At 38.6% G+C, this 21037-nt stretch overlaps 2 protein-coding genes across 4 annotated transcripts; one reads left to right on the forward strand and one right to left on the reverse strand.

Annotated features, from left to right (window-relative positions):
* Positions 1 to 465: 465 nt before the first annotated feature.
* On the forward strand, positions 466 to 10992 carry azi2 (5-azacytidine induced 2). Of its 3 annotated transcripts, none has more exons than XM_011485044.3 (8): positions 466 to 616; positions 2198 to 2433; positions 2806 to 2919; positions 3014 to 3119; positions 4509 to 4642; positions 4928 to 4992; positions 7181 to 7308; positions 8947 to 10992. In XM_011485044.3, the coding sequence occupies exons 2-8, from the start codon at positions 2215 to 2217 to the stop codon at positions 9372 to 9374; spliced, it is 1194 nt and encodes a 397-aa protein (XP_011483346.1). In that variant the 5' UTR covers positions 466 to 616; positions 2198 to 2214; the 3' UTR covers positions 9375 to 10992. The 3 variants fall into 3 exon arrangements, with proteins under 3 accessions (XP_011483346.1, XP_011483347.1, XP_011483348.1); XM_011485045.3 differs by having other exon boundaries at positions 8950 to 10992; XM_011485046.3 differs by having other exon boundaries at positions 3014 to 3113.
* Positions 10993 to 13482: 2490 nt separating this feature from the next.
* Positions 13483 to 20823, reverse strand: cmc1 (C-X9-C motif containing 1). Its single transcript, XM_004077765.3, has 4 exons — positions 20666 to 20823; positions 20210 to 20302; positions 14181 to 14271; positions 13483 to 14080 (listed from the first exon to the last, which is right to left on the reverse strand). Exons 1-4 carry the CDS (start codon positions 20682 to 20684, stop codon positions 13960 to 13962), a joined length of 324 nt encoding a protein of 107 aa, XP_004077813.1. The 5' UTR covers positions 20685 to 20823; the 3' UTR covers positions 13483 to 13959.
* Between the last annotated feature and the right edge of the window lie 214 nt (positions 20824 to 21037).

Raw genomic sequence — 21037 nt, forward strand, 5'->3', positions numbered from 1 at the left:
TCACTTGTAAAACTGGTAAACGTTTTAGTAGAAAGTATATTTCGAGTCAGCAATAAGTATGTCACAATTTTAAATAAATGTATTCCTTTAAAAAAAAGAACAACTATGGCATCTGGCATCTTTTCTCCTTAAAGAGGAAATAAACAATTATATTCTACTTTCAACCACAGATTGTCAAAAACAAAAGCAGTCTGTTTTACAACTGAATCAAGGACAAAGGTCTGTAGAGAACTTTATTTGCAGTTAGATTTTATTATGTGTGTTACTAATAGTTGTTATTTGTTATCTTATACTGTCATTTTATGATTTAGCATGTTTATAGCATTATAACTAATTAAACACAAATGTGACTGTTGGATTTTCTTTGTCTTTTCTCATTATGACTGGCCCTCATAGTCCTTCACGCAACGTCGTGCTTTTATTTTGAAGGAAGTTCGGAAGTGAAGCATCTCCCGGAAGTTTTTGTTTTCTCACCTGTCAGTTCGGAGCAGACACTGTGGAGGTGTCCATCCTGGCCCCAGTGTTTCTACCTGACAGCGGGTCTTTTTTTTCCCCGAACACAAATGGAAATTTTATGTGGCTACTTTATGGTAAATTGAGGAAATCGTCTAACACGGCAAGTCGAAGTTAAATCTATAAAATCTTAAATCCAATATTTCTTCACCTAGCTTGAAGACGTTAGCTAAGATCAGCTAGCTGTTGTCATGATCTTCACAGGTCGATGATACCTTCGCTCGTGTTTTAAATGTGTATATTAGACATTATTAATTCGTATCGTCTGTGTTTTATATTGTACCTTATTAGTGGAGCGGTCTATAGGTGTAAGTCGCTATTAACTAACAGCGTTAGCTTCGTTAAGACCACATTTCCCTTTGTTTACATCGTTATTTTTGGACGCTTTTCTTGCAGTTGTAGGGTACAGAGCTTTTGGTATCGTCACATCTTGATGGCTAGCTTTCAAAGGAGGAAATGATTTTTAAAATGACTGATTTCACAGACGACTTTCGTTTTCGTGAGTTACTGTTGGGGTCGCTTTCGATTTCTCCTGTTGGTCTCTTGAGTTCTTTTCTTGACTGGCACGATGACTCTGCACCATGTGCATTAGCGGGCTGTTTAGCCAAAAGGGGTGAGAGAAAAAAGCGTAGTATATTTGACGATCTAAGTGGGCTGACTTTTGCATTTGCTGAATCACTGTATGCAAACATCTCCAGTTTCTCTTAGCTGGACTGATCTGCTGAACGCTTTGTAACTAGATTAAACGAGGAAAATCGAGCTTCTTTGTTGTTAACTTCTAATGTGTTTTTATAAATTGTACCTAAAACTGGTTTCTACTAATATAGTTTTTTTTTCATGCGCATGTTAATTTCAAGACATTTGTAAGTTGTTGTTTTTTACAGACTTTCCGAGTTTAGAAATAGTTGTTAAAGTTTTTATGGTAATGCATTTTCTATTATGTTGCTTGTTCCTCTATCTGCATCTCTGAACTGTCTTCCTTTTGATGAAACAGTTTGGATCACTGTTGAAGTCCTGGGGTAGTATTGGATTTAGATACATCTCAAGCAACTAAAGTGGAAACCTTCTGATTAGTCTTTTTATACAAGAGATAAAAATGACTCTAATTTGATTTTCAAACACAAAATAAAACAGTTAGACATGGCAAACATAAAACAATAAAGTGCTTGAAAAAGGGGCGTGTAGAAGAAAGCTTACTTATTCCCACCCCCAATTATGCCACGTCTGACATGCATGTTTACAGCCTAACATAGATTCACATAAAATGAACACACCCAGAGCAAATAACACTGAAACAATTTGTGCTTTTTGTTTGATATGTAATCCCCTCCTCTAAGAAAACTTAGTATTGTAAATATTATTATTATTATTTATTTTTTGTACTCTCTTTTTATATACTTTAAGATACTCTATTTTCTTATCAGCAAACTCTGTTTTTGATATGTTTCTGCTACGTTTATTACTTGCTGAGGTTGAATGAGTTTGGAATGATGACAATAGTTGTTGCGGCTGATGATCTATTTGATTCCTTGATGTTATGTTTTGTAATCTAATGTTATGATCAGTAAAGTTGGGGGTGGGGGGGGGGCATAGATTCACATAAATATAGTGTAAGATTTTTACTCATTTTGATACTGTTACTTCTTCACTTATTTGTATCTCCCATTGTAATCCATTGCTACAGATTAGTTTTGTGCAAACATGGAGCCCCTGGCAGTGGATGACGACATTTGTATCCTCAAACACGAGACCGCTTACACGGCTGCTGTCGAGAGTCCGGTGTCGGTCTGCGCGGGGGACGAATCTGTGGCTTCCCACTTTGCCTTGGTCACGGCGTACGAAGACATTAAGAAGAGGCTCAGAGATACGGAGCGGGAGAACGCCTTGCTAAGAAAGAGGGTCAAACAGCTCGAAGACAAGGTATGATTGGAAACATGGCGGACATTAAGAGCTGGGGGGTTAAAGATGATAAAAATGGAGGAAAGAAAGATGTGGGAAAAAAAATGTATAAGGTATTGGCAATGAACAAAAATGAGACATTTTAAGTAATAAAAATTCTCCTACAAAACTTCATTCATTCATTAGTAATCTATAGTCACTCAAAGTTGCACAGAAGTCATCTTCCTGTCTGAAACAGAGATGGTCTGACTTTACGATATATTTTCAGTAAAAAAAATATAAGAATTCTGAATTTAAATGATATTAAATAAAGTAATAATAATAATTATATAGCTTTATAATAAACACATTCAGAGACGTATTTTCATCCCTTTTTCCTATTCTTGGCTGTAGCTCTTTAGGCCAGAGACGCCATCGGAGGGTCCCCAATATGTGAACAAGGCCTTCAGCGCATACAGAGGAATTTACATTGAGAAGGAGGACTTGCAGATGGAGCTCAACAAACTAGTGGGTCTTTAAATAATTGGTGCAGAGAAATATGGACCAGAAAGACGGATATTGCTCCCGCTCCGTATCAATTTTCCCTTTTTATGCTTCTCAGAAAAAGGAGAAGAGTGACAGTGAGAGGTTTTTGACGGAACAACTGCAGGCCAAAGAGCTGGAGCTGCTTCAGCTGAGGACAGAGATGGAGACCAGCCAAGGTACAGGTAGAACATGCAGACCTTTTTATTCTGATGATGAAATAGAGATGTCTGTTCTGCAAGAGCAACACATAGTGTTTCACTTACAGAGGATATAGTATATGCTATAAGTCATATCTATGCTTAGGAAAAAAAAGCTTTTATCTACATTCACACCACCCTCACCAATGCACACTCTAGCGGCCACTTCCAGTAAAAATTGTAAGTCAGGGGTCGACAACCTGGGGCACGCATGCCGCAGTTGGCATGTGAAGGGAAAGACAGTGGCAAACGGGGGTGTTGTCTGTTTGTATTTTTCAGATTTGAAATAAAAATTCGTGTTGAGTAACTATCTCTTTTAGACAATGAGCATTTTTTTCTCCTATGGTGTCATAGGAAACGGGTTCCTTCACTCAGCGCTGTTGCTGTAACCCCGCCCTAAATAAATTCTACCACTTCTTGTCATTAAAACTATAGTTTAAACATTACTTTCAGCCTTCATGAACGGGAAATTTAAACTAATGTGCACCACAGTTTGCCACTGTGAAATGAAAACGTTCTAATAATGACCACGTGTTTTGAAACCGGCGAGATAACAGGTGGAGCGACATCAGTGAGTGTCTGTGGATGGAGCGTGAGGGCGTGCATGTGAGGAAAAAGCTGTGTTTTTTTTTTTCCTTTGGTCATGTTTTTGGCGTCACAGCGGCTGACATTTATGTAATGATGTTTCCATGTGGGGATCTCTTGTACCAGGACTCGCTGGTTTTGTCTGGGGTTGTTGGCGCGGTACTCGCCCTTGCTGGGGTGCCGTGGGTCTTACAGCTCTGGAGTGGACCCTGTTGCTGTCCGGTTTGCTGTGGCCATGTTCTGTGGCTGAGCTGTTCCTGGTATAAGAGATTCCTGATATATAGTTTCCTCACAATTGTGAGTTCAGTCTGTGTTTGAAAAACTTTTGTCGTCATTTCACAAATTCTACAATCAGGCCAGGAACCGTTTTAGCATTCAATCTGAGATTAGAGAGGTAATCCAGCCCAGTTCATGACCCAATCCCACCGTTGGGATGTGAACACAATAATGTTGTCTGTGACAGCAAAGTCTCTGGATATTCAGCCTAAATCAGTAATTTAATCGAATGGATTGCTTAATTTAGTTTAAAGTATACTTCAGTGCCAGCAAACGGAGCTTTTGGGATGGAATAAAAGTCTGCATTCACATGAGGAGCATTTGAATCCTTGAAGCTGTTTGGCCTCTGTTAATATTTCACTCCTTTTTGTTTCTCATGTACTGATATAGTCCATCTAAAAAGCCTCTTTAAGAAATGTTGGTAATTGCAATATTGTGCCTTTTTTTTCTGCATAAAAAAACATATGTGAAACTATTTTAATGTGATTTTTGTCTGTGTGTTTGTGGGTGAAGTGATGAAGAGCCTGAACAGCCCTCAGGACTTCTGGCAGGTGGAGATGGTAAACACGGAGATGCAGATCCACAAACTTCAAGAAGAACTGGAACGAGTTACTCTGGAGAACAGCCGACTGCTGGAAAAAAGCACAGTACGAGGGGGGGGCTGCGATAAAGGGGAGCAAGAAAGCATAAAGAAATGTCTTTAAAAAGAACATATTTCCTAGAAATACTGTTTTAGAAATGTTAAATGGCAAGAAGAGAGATGTGGTATGATTTTCAAGGTGGGAAGTAATGACAGAAGAAGATGTGGGTGTGGCTTAACTCTACATAACTGCTGAATACAAAGAAAGAGGCAAAGTTTGCATTGGCAGCTGACTAAATAGTGAGAATTATTTCTAAAATCTATTTTTGTTTTTGCACAAAATCTCTTGTAGGAGGAAACCCATGGCATGAATGGACCAGACTTGGAACAGATCTGTGATGCAACGTATAATGCAAGGTATTTATAAATGTCCCGTAGTTTCCTATTTTTTATGTTTCGGTTCTACAAACTTCACATATTTAACAGAAAAAGACAATATTATCAAACTGTTACATTAAAGCAGATGGCACAGTCTAAAGGCCAATTTTATAAATCCAACACAATGAGTTTAAAATTCTGTACTTCATTTCACTCTATGATGGATGACCAACAATAGGCATTGCTAAACTGAAGTAGAGAGCATTGTTTGCTGCTCTCCCACCTCACAGTAAGAAGGCTAGAAGGCCCTGGTTCGAATCCCAGCAGGGTCCTGTCTGTGTGGAGTTTGCATGTTCTCCTCCTATGGCCCAAAAAACATGTCCAAGGTTAATCGGAGACGCTCAGATTTCCCTCAAGTTAGATTTTTGTTGTCTGTGTGACCGTGGAACAGGCTGGCAAACTGTCTGCACCCTTCAATCGCTGGGGTAGACCGCTCGGAGAGAACTTTTCCTCTCTGTTTCTTTATGTGGAATCTTTGTTCGGTTGATTCAGAGCAGAAAAGTGACAGGTGAAGACCGTCCTGAGTGGGTTCTTTCATTAGATAAGATGGTCTGTTTTGTTCCTTTTGAAATGTAATTTTAAATAAATAAAGGATCATTTAAAAAAAAGACAAACTGAAAAAACAAAGGAAAACAATTTATCATCCTGTTGTTTTAGTTATAATATTTCTGTCAGGCATTTTTTTTGGAGAACTGGAGCTACAAAAAATGTATTTAGGACTTCAAAATAAATCATTAACTCAAAATATCTATTCATTTAACCCCATTTTTCCTTTTTTTGTCCCTGTTAAAGACTCTACTATGATTTGTGTACAATATTCTCGCACTATATCGTTTTATTTAATTTAATTTTTTTCACCCTTTTGCATTCTCGCTGTTTCGTTTTTTTGTTTGTTTTTTTAAGCAGCGCCCTCTGTTCTGCACCCTGATTGGCTGGAGACCTTGTCAATCAGTTTCCTCCGGTGCCATGCCTCCTTTTTAAAATACGAGCAGCTCTCCAAATCTACATAAATCTTCAGTTGTGATCAGATCTCTGTTTTTACTCTATAATACTGAATTTTTTTGTTTTTTTATAAAGTTTTGTACTTTGAGAATGTGAAAATGTTCATGTCTGCCTGATAAAGGTTTATAAAGTGTAAATAAGAATGAAAACCCTTATTTACTCAGTCCGTTATTAATTTCCTGTTAGAGGAAAGTTGCAAAATGCCACAATGAGACGATGATCTTAACATTTCTCCGGTTCTCCAACCATATTCTGTTTGAAGTATAAAGTGCGAGTGGGTCATAATCATTCTGATTGAACAGATCCATCATTCTGTAAATGGTTCAAATCTCACTGTCAGAAGAGTTGTTCATGGTTCAAAGCTGACAGAGGAAGTGGAATGGAAAAGTATGGCTTGTTGTTGTTCTATTCCAACATTTAGCTTTTGTGTTATTGTTCACAAACAGATTTCGTCAAGAGCACAGTATACTTGCAGGAACTTCCTCACCTTTAAAGGGTATTACAAAATACTTTTCCACAGAAAAAAAAACCCTAAAAACATCCACTAATGTTAAATGATGACATTTCTAAAATAACATTTTAGATTGAACTTCAAATCAAGACATGTCTTCTCTTTTTTAGTGCATTCACTGTTAGTTGCACGAACCCTCTTTGGCCACTAGAGGGGGTTGTGGTCTATGACATGCTGGTGTTCGGGCAGACAAGTTGAGGACGAGCAAAGTCAGCCTCAATCGTTCAGTGTGTCCATGCAGATTTTTTCTGCCTGTTTGTCTCTTCCTGGAGCAGGTGTTATTTTAGTTTTACAAATGTAGTGAAAGGATATCTTGAAGATGTAAAAAAAATAAAAAATAAATTGCTTTAGTTTGTATCAACTCAATTTTTAGTACTTTGAATGAAATGAAAGCCATTGATGTTACTTTGTATAAACAGTTTCTTCAAAATAAAATATTACTACGGATTATCCCACTAAAGTAATTTATTCCGCTAATTTAGTCAAATCTGCTTGTTAGGAGTGAGTTAAACAAAAAAAATGGTTTTAATGACAGGTCACTTGCTTTCTGAACAGTGTATTTTTGAGGGGAAGGCCAAAAGGCTTTTCATTTAAAATAAAAAAAACATACTGGATTTATATATACATATGAATGGGATCTGTTGTATTTTTCAGTAAGGAGACGAGCGTGCAGCAGACATACAAGGATTTGTGCAGCGAAGTCACTCATCTGCATTCAGAGCTGAAGCGTCAAACGGGCCTCATAAGGAAGCTGAAGCCTCTGCTCAATGAGGCAAGACAAGGTGAGGCAGCAGCTCAGGGAAAACTCCAGCCGCTCTGGTCTGTGCCACTGTTCGTGAATGTTTTTTTTATTTTCTTAAACCTAACGTTTGTTTCAGTGTGATCTCTCTCCCCATACTGCCTTTTGCGTCTGGCTGGCAACCTGCAGAGTTTGTCACCGACAGTAAACATGTATATGTTCATACAGGCTACCATGAAGATGGAGCGCAGTCTTGAAATTGCTGTTCAGGCTCTAAAAAAACTGGTAATTATAACTTCATAACCTGGGAAATATTATGGGTTTATTATAATTGGCTTCCACTTTATTTTATCCTTCACGTGTGTGAAAAAAGAATTCCTTGATAATTCCTTTCAAGCCAACTGAACATGTAGTTCACAGCGTCTGTTTGTCTTAGATAGATTTTTCCTGATTTAAACTCGCCAATCTTATAATCATCAAAATTAATTTGGAGGGTCAAAATCTGCGGTCGAATCGGTTTTTCTTTTTTTAAGTTTCCTGCACTTAAAACCACATTTTTTTATTTTTACAAATTCTCCAGCTATTATTAAGGAAGATATAAGCAAAAATCTACTTTTTTTTAAATTATCTTCTACCAACCTGTTGGCAGGGTTACTCAGATGACTTTTTTTGTTTGTTTTTGCAAATACTAAAAGCCCATAAAATACGGGGAAATTCAAACTTTGCGTCTTGACACGGAAACTTTAAAAAAAAAAAAAAAGTCATCACCTCAACTCTCCAGGTCTACTTTTCTTCCGAAATGACTCACTGTGAAGATCCCCTCTGTTGCTCCTTGTTGAAGTTTGAGGAACTGTGGATATTTCTGCCACCCAAACACTTTGAGAAAGGACATCATGAAATGGTTTGTCCTTCCTTTGCCCCCCCTCCCCCCTCCTCCCCCTCCCAGCTGCCATTACTTTTATTGTGTAGTGTCAGAAGAGGAGGCAGCGAGGTGAAAATTGGATGGAAATAATATGACAAGAAAATAAATCTTGGCCTATTTATTCCGCTGAATAACAGGGTAATACTGTGGTTCGGTGATTCAGATGTAGTGAAATAAGGAAAACAGGGGTGGTAAGAGGGATGAGGATGAGGAAGGCAGAGTTGGGTGGGTGGGGGGTGGGGGGTAGGGGGGGGGGGGTGCTCTGCATTTATTCAGTATCTCTATGCATCTGTATTCAAATGTTGCTTCTTTGGAATCACTTTTATTCAAATGCTAGACTCATGAGACCGTCTTTTGAGAAAAACAGCAGGGAGGAACGGATGCATAGATGTTTGCTTGGAAAGAGGGATGCTAACAAAAAGAATAGCGGGAGCTCATTTCTGCTTTAATACTCAGCCAATATGATGAAATCATACGAGCTATATTTGGGTGTGGTTTATGGATATGCGCTATGAAAAAGGACTTTGTTTGTGCGGGTTTGTTTCTGTGTAAAAACCAAACAATCGTGTTGATTATGAACTGATTCAAGTGCCATATTAATATGGAGAGGTCTGAGCATGCTCAGATGAAACTATTTGGGGAGTTGGTGGTCGTTTTCCCTCCTTTTTTATTTTGCATTAATTTGTGTTTTTTTTTTTTTAAGTCTTCTTTTTCACATTTTTGGTGTCTTTCTGCCCCCTCTGTCCTCTCTGTGCGCTGCAGCTTCGACTGTTCCCGTCCAGTGTTTGGATGACGTGGAGAAAAACAACAACCTCCCAGCGCCACAGCCCCCGAACGCCCCAGCGCTCCCCTCATGCGCCGGTCGCCCCTTCCCCCCCTTCAGCGGCCCGCCGGGAAGGCTTTTGCCCGACGGTCTGAGGGAGGACTGTTGGTACAACGGACCCTGGCCCTCTCAAAGCTGCAGCGCTCAGACTCTGCTGGGGGGTGAGGGCGGCTCCGTCGTGCTCCCCCCGCCTCCACTGAACCAAGCCTCCCTGGATGACAGTTCACACTCCTTCCCCAGCCCCCCCAAGCCCAGCGACGCCATGTTCTGGGAGGGACACTCCGCCGCGTCCAACTCCTCGTCTTCAATGGGAAACTGCAGCCCCAAGAGTCCTCCCAACACAGAGTGGGTCAAACCCTTTTAGGAAGAACTGACACCGGGGCAGAAAAGAATGGACACATGGAGGAGCATTCTCAAGTCTGCCACATTGCTACCACCTAACCTGCCTTAAGTTGATGAAACCATTCATCAGTAGTGGACACCAGGCTGGACCTACTTGTTGTGGGAACTTATTGAGGCTAAGAAAGCACTTTTCTGAGGTAAAGACAGACGAATTTGAACTTTCCATTTGTGCACACCACATCAGCTTTGACCTGCTGGAAGACCCTCAGTGGTGTATGTGCCAGTGCAAGCACTCCAATAAGTGCTTTCAATCCCTGAGCACTTGAAATGTCGGGTGTCTATATATTATACACAGCATACAGGCAAATATATAGATAGAGGCACATAAACAAGGTGCCTGTGTATGCGGATCCGTTTTTGGGAATCCCTGGCCTTCCTGTATCTGTATTTCCTCCTAATAAACCTGGTAGGTGTCTTCAAAGGGCCTCTTTCTGCATATATCCTGGTCACTAGAGCCAAAACCTAAAGGTAGATTTCGTATATTGGACCTGTTTAAAATCAAGTGTCTTTACACTGGACCCCTGTAAAGTAAACAAGGTATGTAGCCCTACCTTTGTCTATGTTTGTGTGCAGAGGTTGTGGTCTGAGGATTTGGTGCATCTGCTTTGAACAATGACGGCAAGAAGTGACTGATAATCGCTGATTTTGGTTCCAGATTTCCTTAGCTTCAAATTGAAATAAAATATATTTATTTTTTTATTATGTGCAACATTATGTTTTGGATCAGGGTTAAATATCAAATTGGAATGCACGTTTTTCCAGTCGGAATGGATGCTCGACAATGGAAAGTTTTTTATGTACATTTTAAGATGAAACAAGTTTTTTTTTTTTTACATTTCACAATTTGTGCAAAAACATCCTCCAACTTGCCTGTTCTTTAATTTTATTTTTTGCTTTTTTAGACATGTCAAACTGAATATATTGCCTTTCTATCCCACTTTCAGCATTTTAGACGTTTCAGTTTTCCATACTTCTAAATTTGGTGGTTAAACGAAAAAAGACGTATTCCCTTCCATGTATTTTTTAAACGTGATGCAGATGGAAAGAGACATGAAGATAATGTGATAAGAGGAAAACTTTGCACTGTCCCAATGAGGCATTTGTGTTTTGGACCGCAATCAGCAGAAAATGAAGAGTGTATAGAGCATTAACGTGAGATTAAAAGCTGGACAGAATGTGCATATGTGTATAAATGTAAATGGTGGCCTACTTTGACAAATGTCATTTTCGAGCTCAAAACTAAACATTTAGGCTTTTTTTTTTCCTTTTCTGACACCAAGAACTTCTTTTTAGGATCTTTCTGTGGACAGGAGTGACGTTGAGAGTTGTGAGCTTTGACTTGACAGAGGTGCACAAAAATCTGATGTAAATTTCCTTAAAATATTATTTTAACTTTTTTTTTTTTTTTCACAATTGTGATTTTAAAGACAAGTTCATTTCCAGCTCCAGTTTGGTACTTCTGTATACGTTTTGCAAAACCAAAATGCAATGTACAGTAGATATGGATTATATTTTAGACTCGCTGCACTTCAGACTGTTTGTAAATATGATTAATAAATGAGTAAATGGTATCTGCTTTGCATTTGTCTGGGTGTGGTTTCTGCAGCAGGGGATTGCTATACAACACCTGCACCATGGGGAAATATAAAAACAAAACAGTTTTGGTGCATTTAGTCCCTTTCATATTTATGTTTGCCGTTAGTTTGAAATATTTTCTCAAATAAAACATCTTTATTTAACTAAGGTATTGGAGGGGATTGTTTCTATCAAAGTTATACCATTGAAAATACAATCTCTTAAAGATTTGGTTAATCAATATATCCATATATAATCTAATTACAACAAAAGCAACATGGAGCAGGCAAATAAATGTGAAAACATAGAGGAAAAAAATGGCGATGAGAGATCTGTTTTGGTATTGGAGGTGGCGATTCATGATTTAGTTGTGAGAGCCTCAACAGAAATTTAAACCTTTCAGAACAGAATTTATTGCAAAAGTTTCTTTTATTTTTAATTTTTAAACTTTTTTCAAACCTTATGTGGTGTCCAGCAGAAAGTGCTTTCCCAGTATCATATCAAGTTAACCCTTGTGATATCTTAGATGACCCCACCCTTACATTGATGTGTTCTCCCTACCATGACAAAGGTGGATAAAGATGGAAAGATTTCATGTAATCCATGGACACAAGTGAAGATCACAAATCATTGAAGAAAAAAGGTTCAGAGCACTGTCTAGTGGGTCTAGATGACCCAACTCCCAATGTCAATGTGCCTAGGATAGCACAAGGGTTAAAGAACTCAGTTTGTTTCACACCATTGAATCAGAATCTTTATTGTCATTGTACATGGGGATACAATGAAATTGCAGCAGCCTTGAAGTGGTGAAGTTAAATAAAATAAAATAAAAATAGAAATATTGTATTTACATCTCTACCAAAAAAAATGAACAATATGTACAGAAACTGTTAAATATTAAATATGTATGGACAAAGTAGGATGGAATGAGATGAGTTGCTGTGAGCACAGCATAATATTGAGTTATTGCACAAATATTGAGATGTGGTGGCCTGAGCCTATACCTCTGTATTTGTGTTTACTTACCATAATTAAACCTCACTTTGACAGCAACATCAACACATCTTACCGTGTTTGCTTATTTCCTTTTTTCAAAATGAATGGTGGTGCCTGTTATCTAGTAAGAAAAGATGGAAGATTTTGAGTTTTTAGATTATTCAATTAGAACTAAATAGAAAATCTTATAAACATTTTTGTCCTCTTTAAACCAAAATGATGTGCCTTTCATCATGTTCAACAATAATTTACATTTTTAAGACACTTAAGGTATTTTAACATTCAACACTCTTACGTTACGGTTTCCCTTATGTAGCAATATATTTCTCAATTCTACTTGGCTTTGATTCATTATCTTTTATGCAGATTTCTTCAATTTGTGGTAATCTGATCAGATGATTGGAGCACTTCCATGATAGCTGATGTCCTCATTTATTTGGAGGTTTATACTGAAAAAACATCTAATTAAGGAAATACATCTTTTGACTACACATTATTTTACCAAATCCAGCCTTTTTGGCATTTTACATTTACTATGTGTACCATAATTCCCAATACTGCCACGTCTAAAGAATTTGGTTTACCATTCTTTTATCGCCTTATATATTTTTCCAAATATAAAAGGTTATTTTAGTTATTTTAAGTTTGCTGTAAAACTGAAAATATTGAGTCAAATGCTGAATTATGTTTGATAATTTCTCCTGAAATGATCTAAATTTGAGACTTTCAAAAATAAAGTTCCAATGAAAGATGGCATTAGGATCATTCAGCACCATGTTTATCCATTGTTAAAACTAGGACAATGAAAAAAAAATAGCTTTTAAGTTTAAACCGCTTTATTAAATCATAAAATCGTTTAAACTTAAGCAACTAAAGTGGGGAGGGTCTCCCTTGGGGGCCCTGGCTCATGTCTGGTGTTGGGGTGGGGGGATACTCAGAACTCCTGGGTGGTGGTGGGCTGCTCGTCTCGGGCTGGGGGTGCTTTCCGTGGGCGGGGCCTCGCGTTGGGCGCACCGGGGGGGCTGCTCTACTGGTTGGGTTGGAGCTTGCACTCTCATGCCTCCTTGCCCTCTGGCATTGGGAGCCCCTGTGGCGGTCCTGCTGGCCCTGGCGGCAGATGTGATTATCTGGTGGGCAATTATTCTCTATCTGCCATACCGTGCGGGTGTTGTTGGGGGGGTTCCTGGCTGGGCACTCTCCCTCCTTTTTACATTCCATCATCCACCTTAGAAGAGCATAAACGCTCTCTCGAGCACAGGTGCTATCTCACCTTTGCACAAAAAGTTTTCACGACTGAATGAAATGTTTCACATGTGTTGGTCTGTTTGTAACATTTGTGTATATGTGTGTGGACAGGGCCCGTCCCCTCTAGATTTGTCATACATCTGAACCTAACTGTAATGATTATAACCATCCAGGAACTTGTTGCTTTATGCTGCTTCATGTTAGAATGGATTTAATGGAAAGCATTCAATAGAAGAACCTTTCAAAAAAACAAATGTCAGTTTTCTTTTTTTATTATTGTCTTTCATCAGAAAACACTTAACAGCTTTGATTTATTTATTATTTACAATTCAAGACAAATAAATGGATGTTTTGTAGACTAAAGTAAAGTTTATTAGTGTGACTTTAGAGCTTTCTTCAATCTCATCGTTTAATACACTTTTTTTGTTCTCCAAGCCAGGGCATTCCAATTTCTGACAATATTCTGAGATTGTACAACATTAAAGCAGAAGTACTGCACATGTGCAGATCACCAGGCCTGACGACTGCATGCTGACTAAATCAGAGAAGGTCCTTCAAATGCAACACACCATATGCTGCTGATTAGATCAAACAGGCAAAACTTTCACTATCACCACTCCAGCGCCAAAGTATGGTCATTCTACGGCTTTAAAAAGAACGCACAAGGCCTGAGAGATTTACGAACCACACATTCGCCCCGTGGCGTCCTTGGTGACAGGAAACTTGTTTTTTTACATGCTTGCTGGAAGTTTCTGCCCCCTGTGCTTGGCCGGGATCCCCGTCTTCTCATACTCCAGTTTCTCCTGAATGTACTGCTGTTTACATTCCTCAAAAAAACCGGGATTCTGGTAGCTGGAGAAAACAGGAAGAACAATGTCATTGTGACAGAGAGCTTTTGATAAGGTAACGCGTGGTGAGCGCCATGTTGCAGAATGGAGCGCCAAATACTTACTGATGTATCAGACAGTCCTTTAGGGCGGAATTCTCCTTCCGACACTTAAACGCCATCAAGATACCAGACTCTTTGCAGCAGTGGGTAAAAGCTGGACGAAGGCGGAGAAGAAAAAAAACAAGTTGGGTAAAAGAAGTTTTAAAATTTTGTCCGAAAAGTAAACTAGTGTGGTATGTTGGCAACATAAAAACTTGTTCTTGTAGATCTGGGATAAATCAGTAAATAAAACAACGACAACTTATTTATAAACCAATAAAAAAATAAAAAAAATGGATTACAGGTAGATTATTGACTCCTGCAGCTTTGATTAAACTAAAGGCTTTTTCTCTTTCTAGCCTATAAAACACATTCCTCAGAAAGAGGTTGACTGATACGGCGATGCGGCCGCCGACATGTTGGAGCCAGACGACATCAGTAAGCAGTGATTGGCTCCAGTCGACCTGAGTCATTGTTTCTATGGCAACCACTCTCGCTACTCATGAGGGAGCTTGTTGCAAGTCCACACTGTCAATCAAATGTTTGGAATATTCGAGGTGGGGGCCAGTGGGCGCCACATGTGTTCCACTGAGGCATCTGGTTTGTCAGTTTGTAATTTAGATAACTTGCGATAAAGACAAGATATCATAGAAAAAATACGGAATTACCAAGAACATGTTAAAGATGGGTCTCAGAGCAAGAACGGGTATTCTGACAAATATGACAACTGAGCAACAGCTGTTTATTCCTCAATAGAAGTCTGTGGGATTTTGGCTTCTTGGGACCAGTGGCTACATCTGATTTGGAACATGAGGGTGGAGGGGTCACTCAGTCCAGTTCCAGTCAATGGGTGCCACACCTGTAGCTATGGGAACCAGAAATGACATGCTCTGGAAGGAGGCGGGGGCTTCTTTTTCTAGTCGTAGCCATGTACTATGTAAGGGTTAATGGCCGACGAAGTATGCCTTATTACTTTTTAACGCAAGCCGTGGAAGCCTGAACCGTCTGACGCGAAGCAGAGTGCGTTAAAAAGTAATAACGCACACTTCAATGGCCATTAACCCGCTTATACCATGGTCACTTACAAAAGCAATACATATTAACCAGTTTTTAGTCCTTGATTCTTGTTTTTTTTCCGATTTGGATCGCTTTTCTCACAAAAAGCGGACTATGTGTTGCGCCGCATCCCGTAACATATAGTCCGCGTCGCGAAGCACCACCGCTGCAGTCAAGATTCGGCGATATATATATGCTGATCGTCCCGATGGGTTGAATAAAGCATCAGTTCAGAGAGAAAGTTCACCTCTTACGCTTGTTTTTGTCCAAATGATGAAGCAAAAGGTTGTTTTAAAGAAGCCGTGATACAAAACATTTAAGCTAAGTGACCGGAACTTCTTTTTTCACCGTGCGGTTATCAGGTTTTAATCCACACCCAGCAGCCAATCAGAATTGAGTATTCAACCGGACCATGGTATAAACCTCAATAAAAGTAGGTGGTCTCACATTGAACATTCCAAACATTTGATTGACAGATTCTCCAAAGCCCACTTTCAGTGAAAGCAAAGAAACGCTGGCTCCATGTCAGCGTCCGTATCGCGAAGAAAATGTCCACTGAATGGCATTCCGTTGGAGCCGGAAGCAAGCCATTTTTTAGTAGTGACATCACACTCGCTCGGTCCAGTTCTCTATACAGTCAATGGTGGCATCAGGATATTTTGCAGATAGTGTTCCCTCATTTATTGTGGGGGATACGTTCCATAAATACCCCTGCGATAGGATTTCACCTGGGGTTAAGTCGAAATACAGATGCTTTAAGGCTTTAAATCCCTCACTACACATTTTATACACTTTAAGACACTTTTCTCTCTTCTTCAAACTCTCAAAATTCAATCCTTCATAGAAAAATATGCCCAGAAATATAGAATAAAACAAAGATCCCATCGCATTAGAAAATGAATGCAACTCTGGCAAACTGAATGTGCTGCGTCAATGTAAGAGATTGTTTGACAAGATCAACAACCAGCCAAGACGCAGAGCATAGTGCACGACTAAAAAAACGAAACTAAACAAAGTTATGGTGAAAAGAAACAGTGAAAAGGTGAAATGTGATATAGCGAGGTTACATCAAACTGTCGTGAACTGTGTAACGCATACCCAATTTCAACAATGGACACTTTTCTATAAACTCAGAGACTGACCAACCTTTTCAAACCTGCTCTTGAAACGAAACCCTGCTATGATTCTTAAGAGGGGCACCATTTTTTCTTTCATCTGGACAATGCAGATTCAAATTAAAAACTGTTTCTGTGACCACAAAAGTCATCAAAGAAGTGAACAGCTTGAAAACATTGTGTTAAAACACAATGTCTTAAAGAACTCCCAATTTGACCACAATGCCAACGCCGAATGCTTTTAGCTGCCTAAATATGAGGTGTGAAAATCGTTAACGGTTACTTGAATTTTTGTGTCAAAACAAAAAAAAACCCACAGTATAGATGCTTCCTCTTTCCCCCTTGAAGATTTATGGAGAACATCTAAGTTCCTGTCAGCATGCTCTAATAGTTGTGAGTTCAACAAAATAAAGGAGGAAAAAAAAATCACCTACTAACTAAAAGCCCTTAAGCAAGGACAGATTAGCAGCTAGTGGCTTGTGGCAGACACCACGTTAAATGCTCAAAGCCCTCACTGAAAACAAGGTGCTGACAGAATTCCTCACCTTGTTAGCCAGCTTGTTCTCGAGGCTTTATTTAGGCGCACTGGCTTCACATGTCCCCACTCAAAGAACAGATATAATCACCTCTATCAGCCACATCAGTATGGTTATCACACAGTCACTTTCATCTGGATACAGATGTGGAGGGAAAAAAAAAAAACACCCAAACTAATTTAGAGAGGCAGAAGGGTGTGACTAATCTAATCAACAAAAGCTTAATCCCTGTCCCACAGTGGTAATTGAAGCCACGGAGAGTTGCTTCAGCAACTGCACACTGCAATAAAAGCTGATCCGTCAGATCAGCGTCGTGTTAGGAGCGGCTCTTCCAAAGGGAAGCGGAATCCACCTAATGCAGAGGAGCAGTTATTCATGGAAAGCAGGACCAGGGAGCCTACTTTAAGGGTGCTCTGAATTGAAAAATAAAAGCATTTATTAAAAGAATTATTTCTTTTCCTTTTTTGCATCCAAACAAAAGCCAACTACATTTAATTAACAGTGTAACGTTTGTTACACGTCAACAAGAAAGTAGCTTTTTTTTTATTTAAATTCCCATCCCGATCATCTTTTGATCTATTTTCAAAGCATTCTCAGTGGTCTATTAATCATACTTATGCCCTTTTTAGTTAAAAATCATGTTTTTTTCTAGGACATAGTTTCTGCAGATTGGCGGGAGTTCATGAAAGATTTACCTCTGAGTTGTGGAGAAACCCCGCCCCTACGTCCTGACATCCATCTTTTTTACACTTTCTCCTTCTAGCTTACGGCTCCTCACAATTCGAACCTAATACTGTATTTCCGGTGCAACAAAAATACAGGGCAATATTGGAGCTATCCAGCCGTACAGTTTTGATCCATATGCCAGCTCAGACGAGGAAAACAAAGATGTACATGAATCTAGTGAAGTGGACGCATCAGAATGGAGTAGAGCAGGGAGCATGTGGCTTGTCGTAATAGCTTCTACATCACGGCTACAAGCTTCTTCCTTTTTTTCGTTTGCTCCTGATTCACAACAATTGAAATAAAGAAATACTCGGAAATGCATTTAAGCTCAATTTTCTTTATATATGTCCTCCATCATCAGCAAAATGCCAAAAGAACATGTTAAAAACACCAAAAAAAAAACTATTTTCTACTCAGAGTGAGGTCTTTCACATGTAGGCTGTTCTGAAAGACATTAAAATATTAGCGTGAATCATCTATTCAGTGGGAAAAATCATGACGGGTTGGGGTCAGTAGAACGCGCCTTTCTCAAAGCCCACAAAATCCAAGTGTGGGCTGCTTGTGTGTAAAGACAAAAACACAGTGAACGTGCTGCCAGGCGTTTTTCACGTTTCTTTGTAAAACTCCAACACAGACACACGTGTGCAGACACAAGCACACAGCATGAGAGGGTGGAGGATGAAGGTGTGAAAATGAGTGGGACGAGAAGCTTGTAAGATGAGGGGGGTTTCCATTACCACATAGCCACTGTCTGTCCCATCACCCCAGCCTGAATGTGCACCCTTCTCCTCGCGTAAGCAGCGCACACTGGCTGTGATCAGATTTTTACAAACCACATAACTTAGTCACTCTGGTTGATGCATCGCTGCAGTTGCCCTGTAGCACTGCACGAGCAAGACTACGGGCAGTGTTTCTGTGCAGATGATGTAGTTACTGCTGGCATGCCAGTTAGCCTGGCCTTTAAATATAATTCACAGCAAAAGTTTAGCAGCACACAAGTCAAATGTTTAAGGAATAGAAAGGAGAGACCCAAGAAGAGGAAAAAACTGCCAATATAACTGTCAAACTATTATTAATGTAAAATATGCTGGTTAGCCACAACTAAATCAGTCCCATTGTTTGTAATTATTTTTTAACAGAAAATATTAAATATTAAAAAATACAAACGCGTTCAAACAAACCTGTATTTATTAAGAAACAACTATTGAAAATAGCCTGCATTACCATTTGTTCTGAGGTTTTTACTATAAATTTAACTCAAAGAATTTAATTTAATGAAATGCTGCCCTACTCAAACAAGACTTTTACTAAATTCACTTTTGGGTCAAACTTACTGATCCAGATTATCCCCTTACTTCTTTAAATTTTAAGGAAAAATTAGGAATGGAAAGACTTTGAGACTAAAAGTCTAATGCCATTTTCAAATCGTTAACCTGATGCTTTAGAAATCAAATAATTGATTTGATTAACACAAATCTTTACTAGAAAAAAAACTGGTGATCTTAAGAGTTCTGCACTTAGGGATGCATATTTAAAAAAAAAAGTCATAAACATTAAATGAATAATAAAAGTACAATGTCCAGAGTTTTGAGGATGGTTACTCATACACCAGTGATAATGAAAAAGATGTATTTTACTATTGTTTTCTGCAGTGTTTTATACTGTTGTTTCTTTTTATACATTATATTTGTAGTAACTCATGTTAGACATCATTATTTCTAATATTTAAGTGTTATCAAGGTGCTGAGTTTTTTGGTTTGACCAAAAATGTAAAGATAATTGGCCAAAATTGAGACTTTGCTGATACTGTGAAACCATCAGAAAACTGTTGATTTAGTGGCATTACAACAGGAGTCCCTTCCTCTTATCCACATATGTCAAATTCAAGGCCCGGGGGCCAAATGTGGCCCTCCATGTCATTTTATGTGGCCCCCGAGAGCATAAAAGTTTTTGATTTCTTAAAATAAAAAATAAAAATTGGTGTGTATTTATATATATAGGGGGGGAATCTGCCTTGAAATATCAGATTGGGCAACCATACATTAGGACTTAAACACTGTCCATATAACCTAACCTGACAGAATCAAATTTAAAAGGATTTATGATAGAGTAACAAGCAAACATATGTTTTCTATGCAACTGTAATTGTCACTTTCAAAAGTTATAAATAATAAATAAATTAGTTGTTTAACATTAAGGAGTAGTTACGTGTATGTTTCATTACATTTAGTTACATGTATAAGTTATATCCGGCCCTTTGAGGACAGCTGCTATACTGATGTGGCCCTCGGTGGAAATGAGTTTGACACCCCTACGCTTATCGGTTCCAAAATGCCATCAACGTTCATCAAGCTCTGTGGATGTTGCTGGTCCAAATTAATGTGGTGACAGCAACATCACAAGAGGTTTTAATGTGAAATAAAATCCTACACTGCTCAGAAAAATGAAAAAATATTTTTTTTTTTTTGGTTTTAGATCTCAAGGTCACTCAAAGTTCACACGTGATCAAGATCTCCTTTCATGACGGCCACAATGAAGACGAATCTGTGTGTGCTGTACAGAGAAGGAGTCAGCTTAACCCACAGCTCACTGGTATTTGCTGAGTTATCTGTAAACACACCATCAACCTTGTCCGCACAAAGCTCCTTGGCTTTCTCCCTCATCATCTTGGGGATCAGCACGTCCGTCTCCACATGTCTCAGATGGACCTCCTCTGTATCAGATCAGGAGAAAAGGAGGTAAACAAGAGAGATGTGTGTGCCAAACGAGGATGATGGAAACGGTTTATTAGTAAATTAAACTGATGAAGACTACGGCTTTATCATGACGGTACAACGCCTAATGTGCAAAATTACAAAACATTTAATGTAGCTAATAAAAATAAAGTGGAGTTCGGTTTGCAACTACCAAAACGTCGTGGATCGATATGTCGCTAACGTCATGCATGATCATGGCAAGACACCGAGGAATGGCTAGTAGTTATCATCCAGATAACATATTCATCTTTATGGTGAAATTACCGAATACATTTTATACTTGACGAGGCATTTTTTTTTAATAAAAGGACGTTACATACCTGTATTTGTTGCTTCCATTATGGGGGGACTCTCAAAACATTACAAAACAGAGGCAATCAATGTGACCTAGCTAACGGACGCTGAAAACACTTCCGCTGACGTAAGAAGAATGAAACTACAAATCCCATAGACAACACGGTGTGGTAACGAGTACCGCCTCTTCCGAATGAAGTCAGGTTTTTTAAGCAAAATAAACTTTTATATTATATTATATTATATTATATTATATTATATTATATTATATTATATTATATTATATTATATTATATTATATTATATTATATTATATTATATTATATTATATTATATTATATTGTATTGTATTGTATTGTATTGTATTGTATTGTATTATATAGTACTGTATTTTACTA

This window comes from Oryzias latipes, chromosome 16 (assembly GCF_002234675.1).
Source record: "Oryzias latipes chromosome 16, ASM223467v1".
Lineage (NCBI taxonomy): Eukaryota > Metazoa > Chordata > Actinopteri > Beloniformes > Adrianichthyidae > Oryzias > Oryzias latipes.

Coding starts and splice junctions, on each gene's coding strand:
- cmc1 (XM_004077765.3), bottom strand. Junction 14,272..20,209: donor TTGTGCGGACAAGGTTGATG/GTGTGTTTACAG, acceptor GCCTTCGTCCAG/CTTTTACCCACTGCTGCAAA. Junction 14,081..14,180: donor AAGGACTGTCTGATACATCA/GTAAGTATTTGG, acceptor TGTTTTCTCCAG/CTACCAGAATCCCGGTTTTT.
- azi2 (XM_011485044.3), top strand. CDS start 2,215: ATGGAGCCCCTGGCAGTGGATGACGACATTTGTATCCTCAAACACGAG. Junction 3,120..4,508: donor GGAGACCAGCCAAGGTACAG/GTAGAACATGCA, acceptor TTGTGGGTGAAG/TGATGAAGAGCCTGAACAGC. Junction 7,309..8,946: donor GCTCAATGAGGCAAGACAAG/GTGAGGCAGCAG, acceptor CTCTGTGCGCTG/CAGCTTCGACTGTTCCCGTC.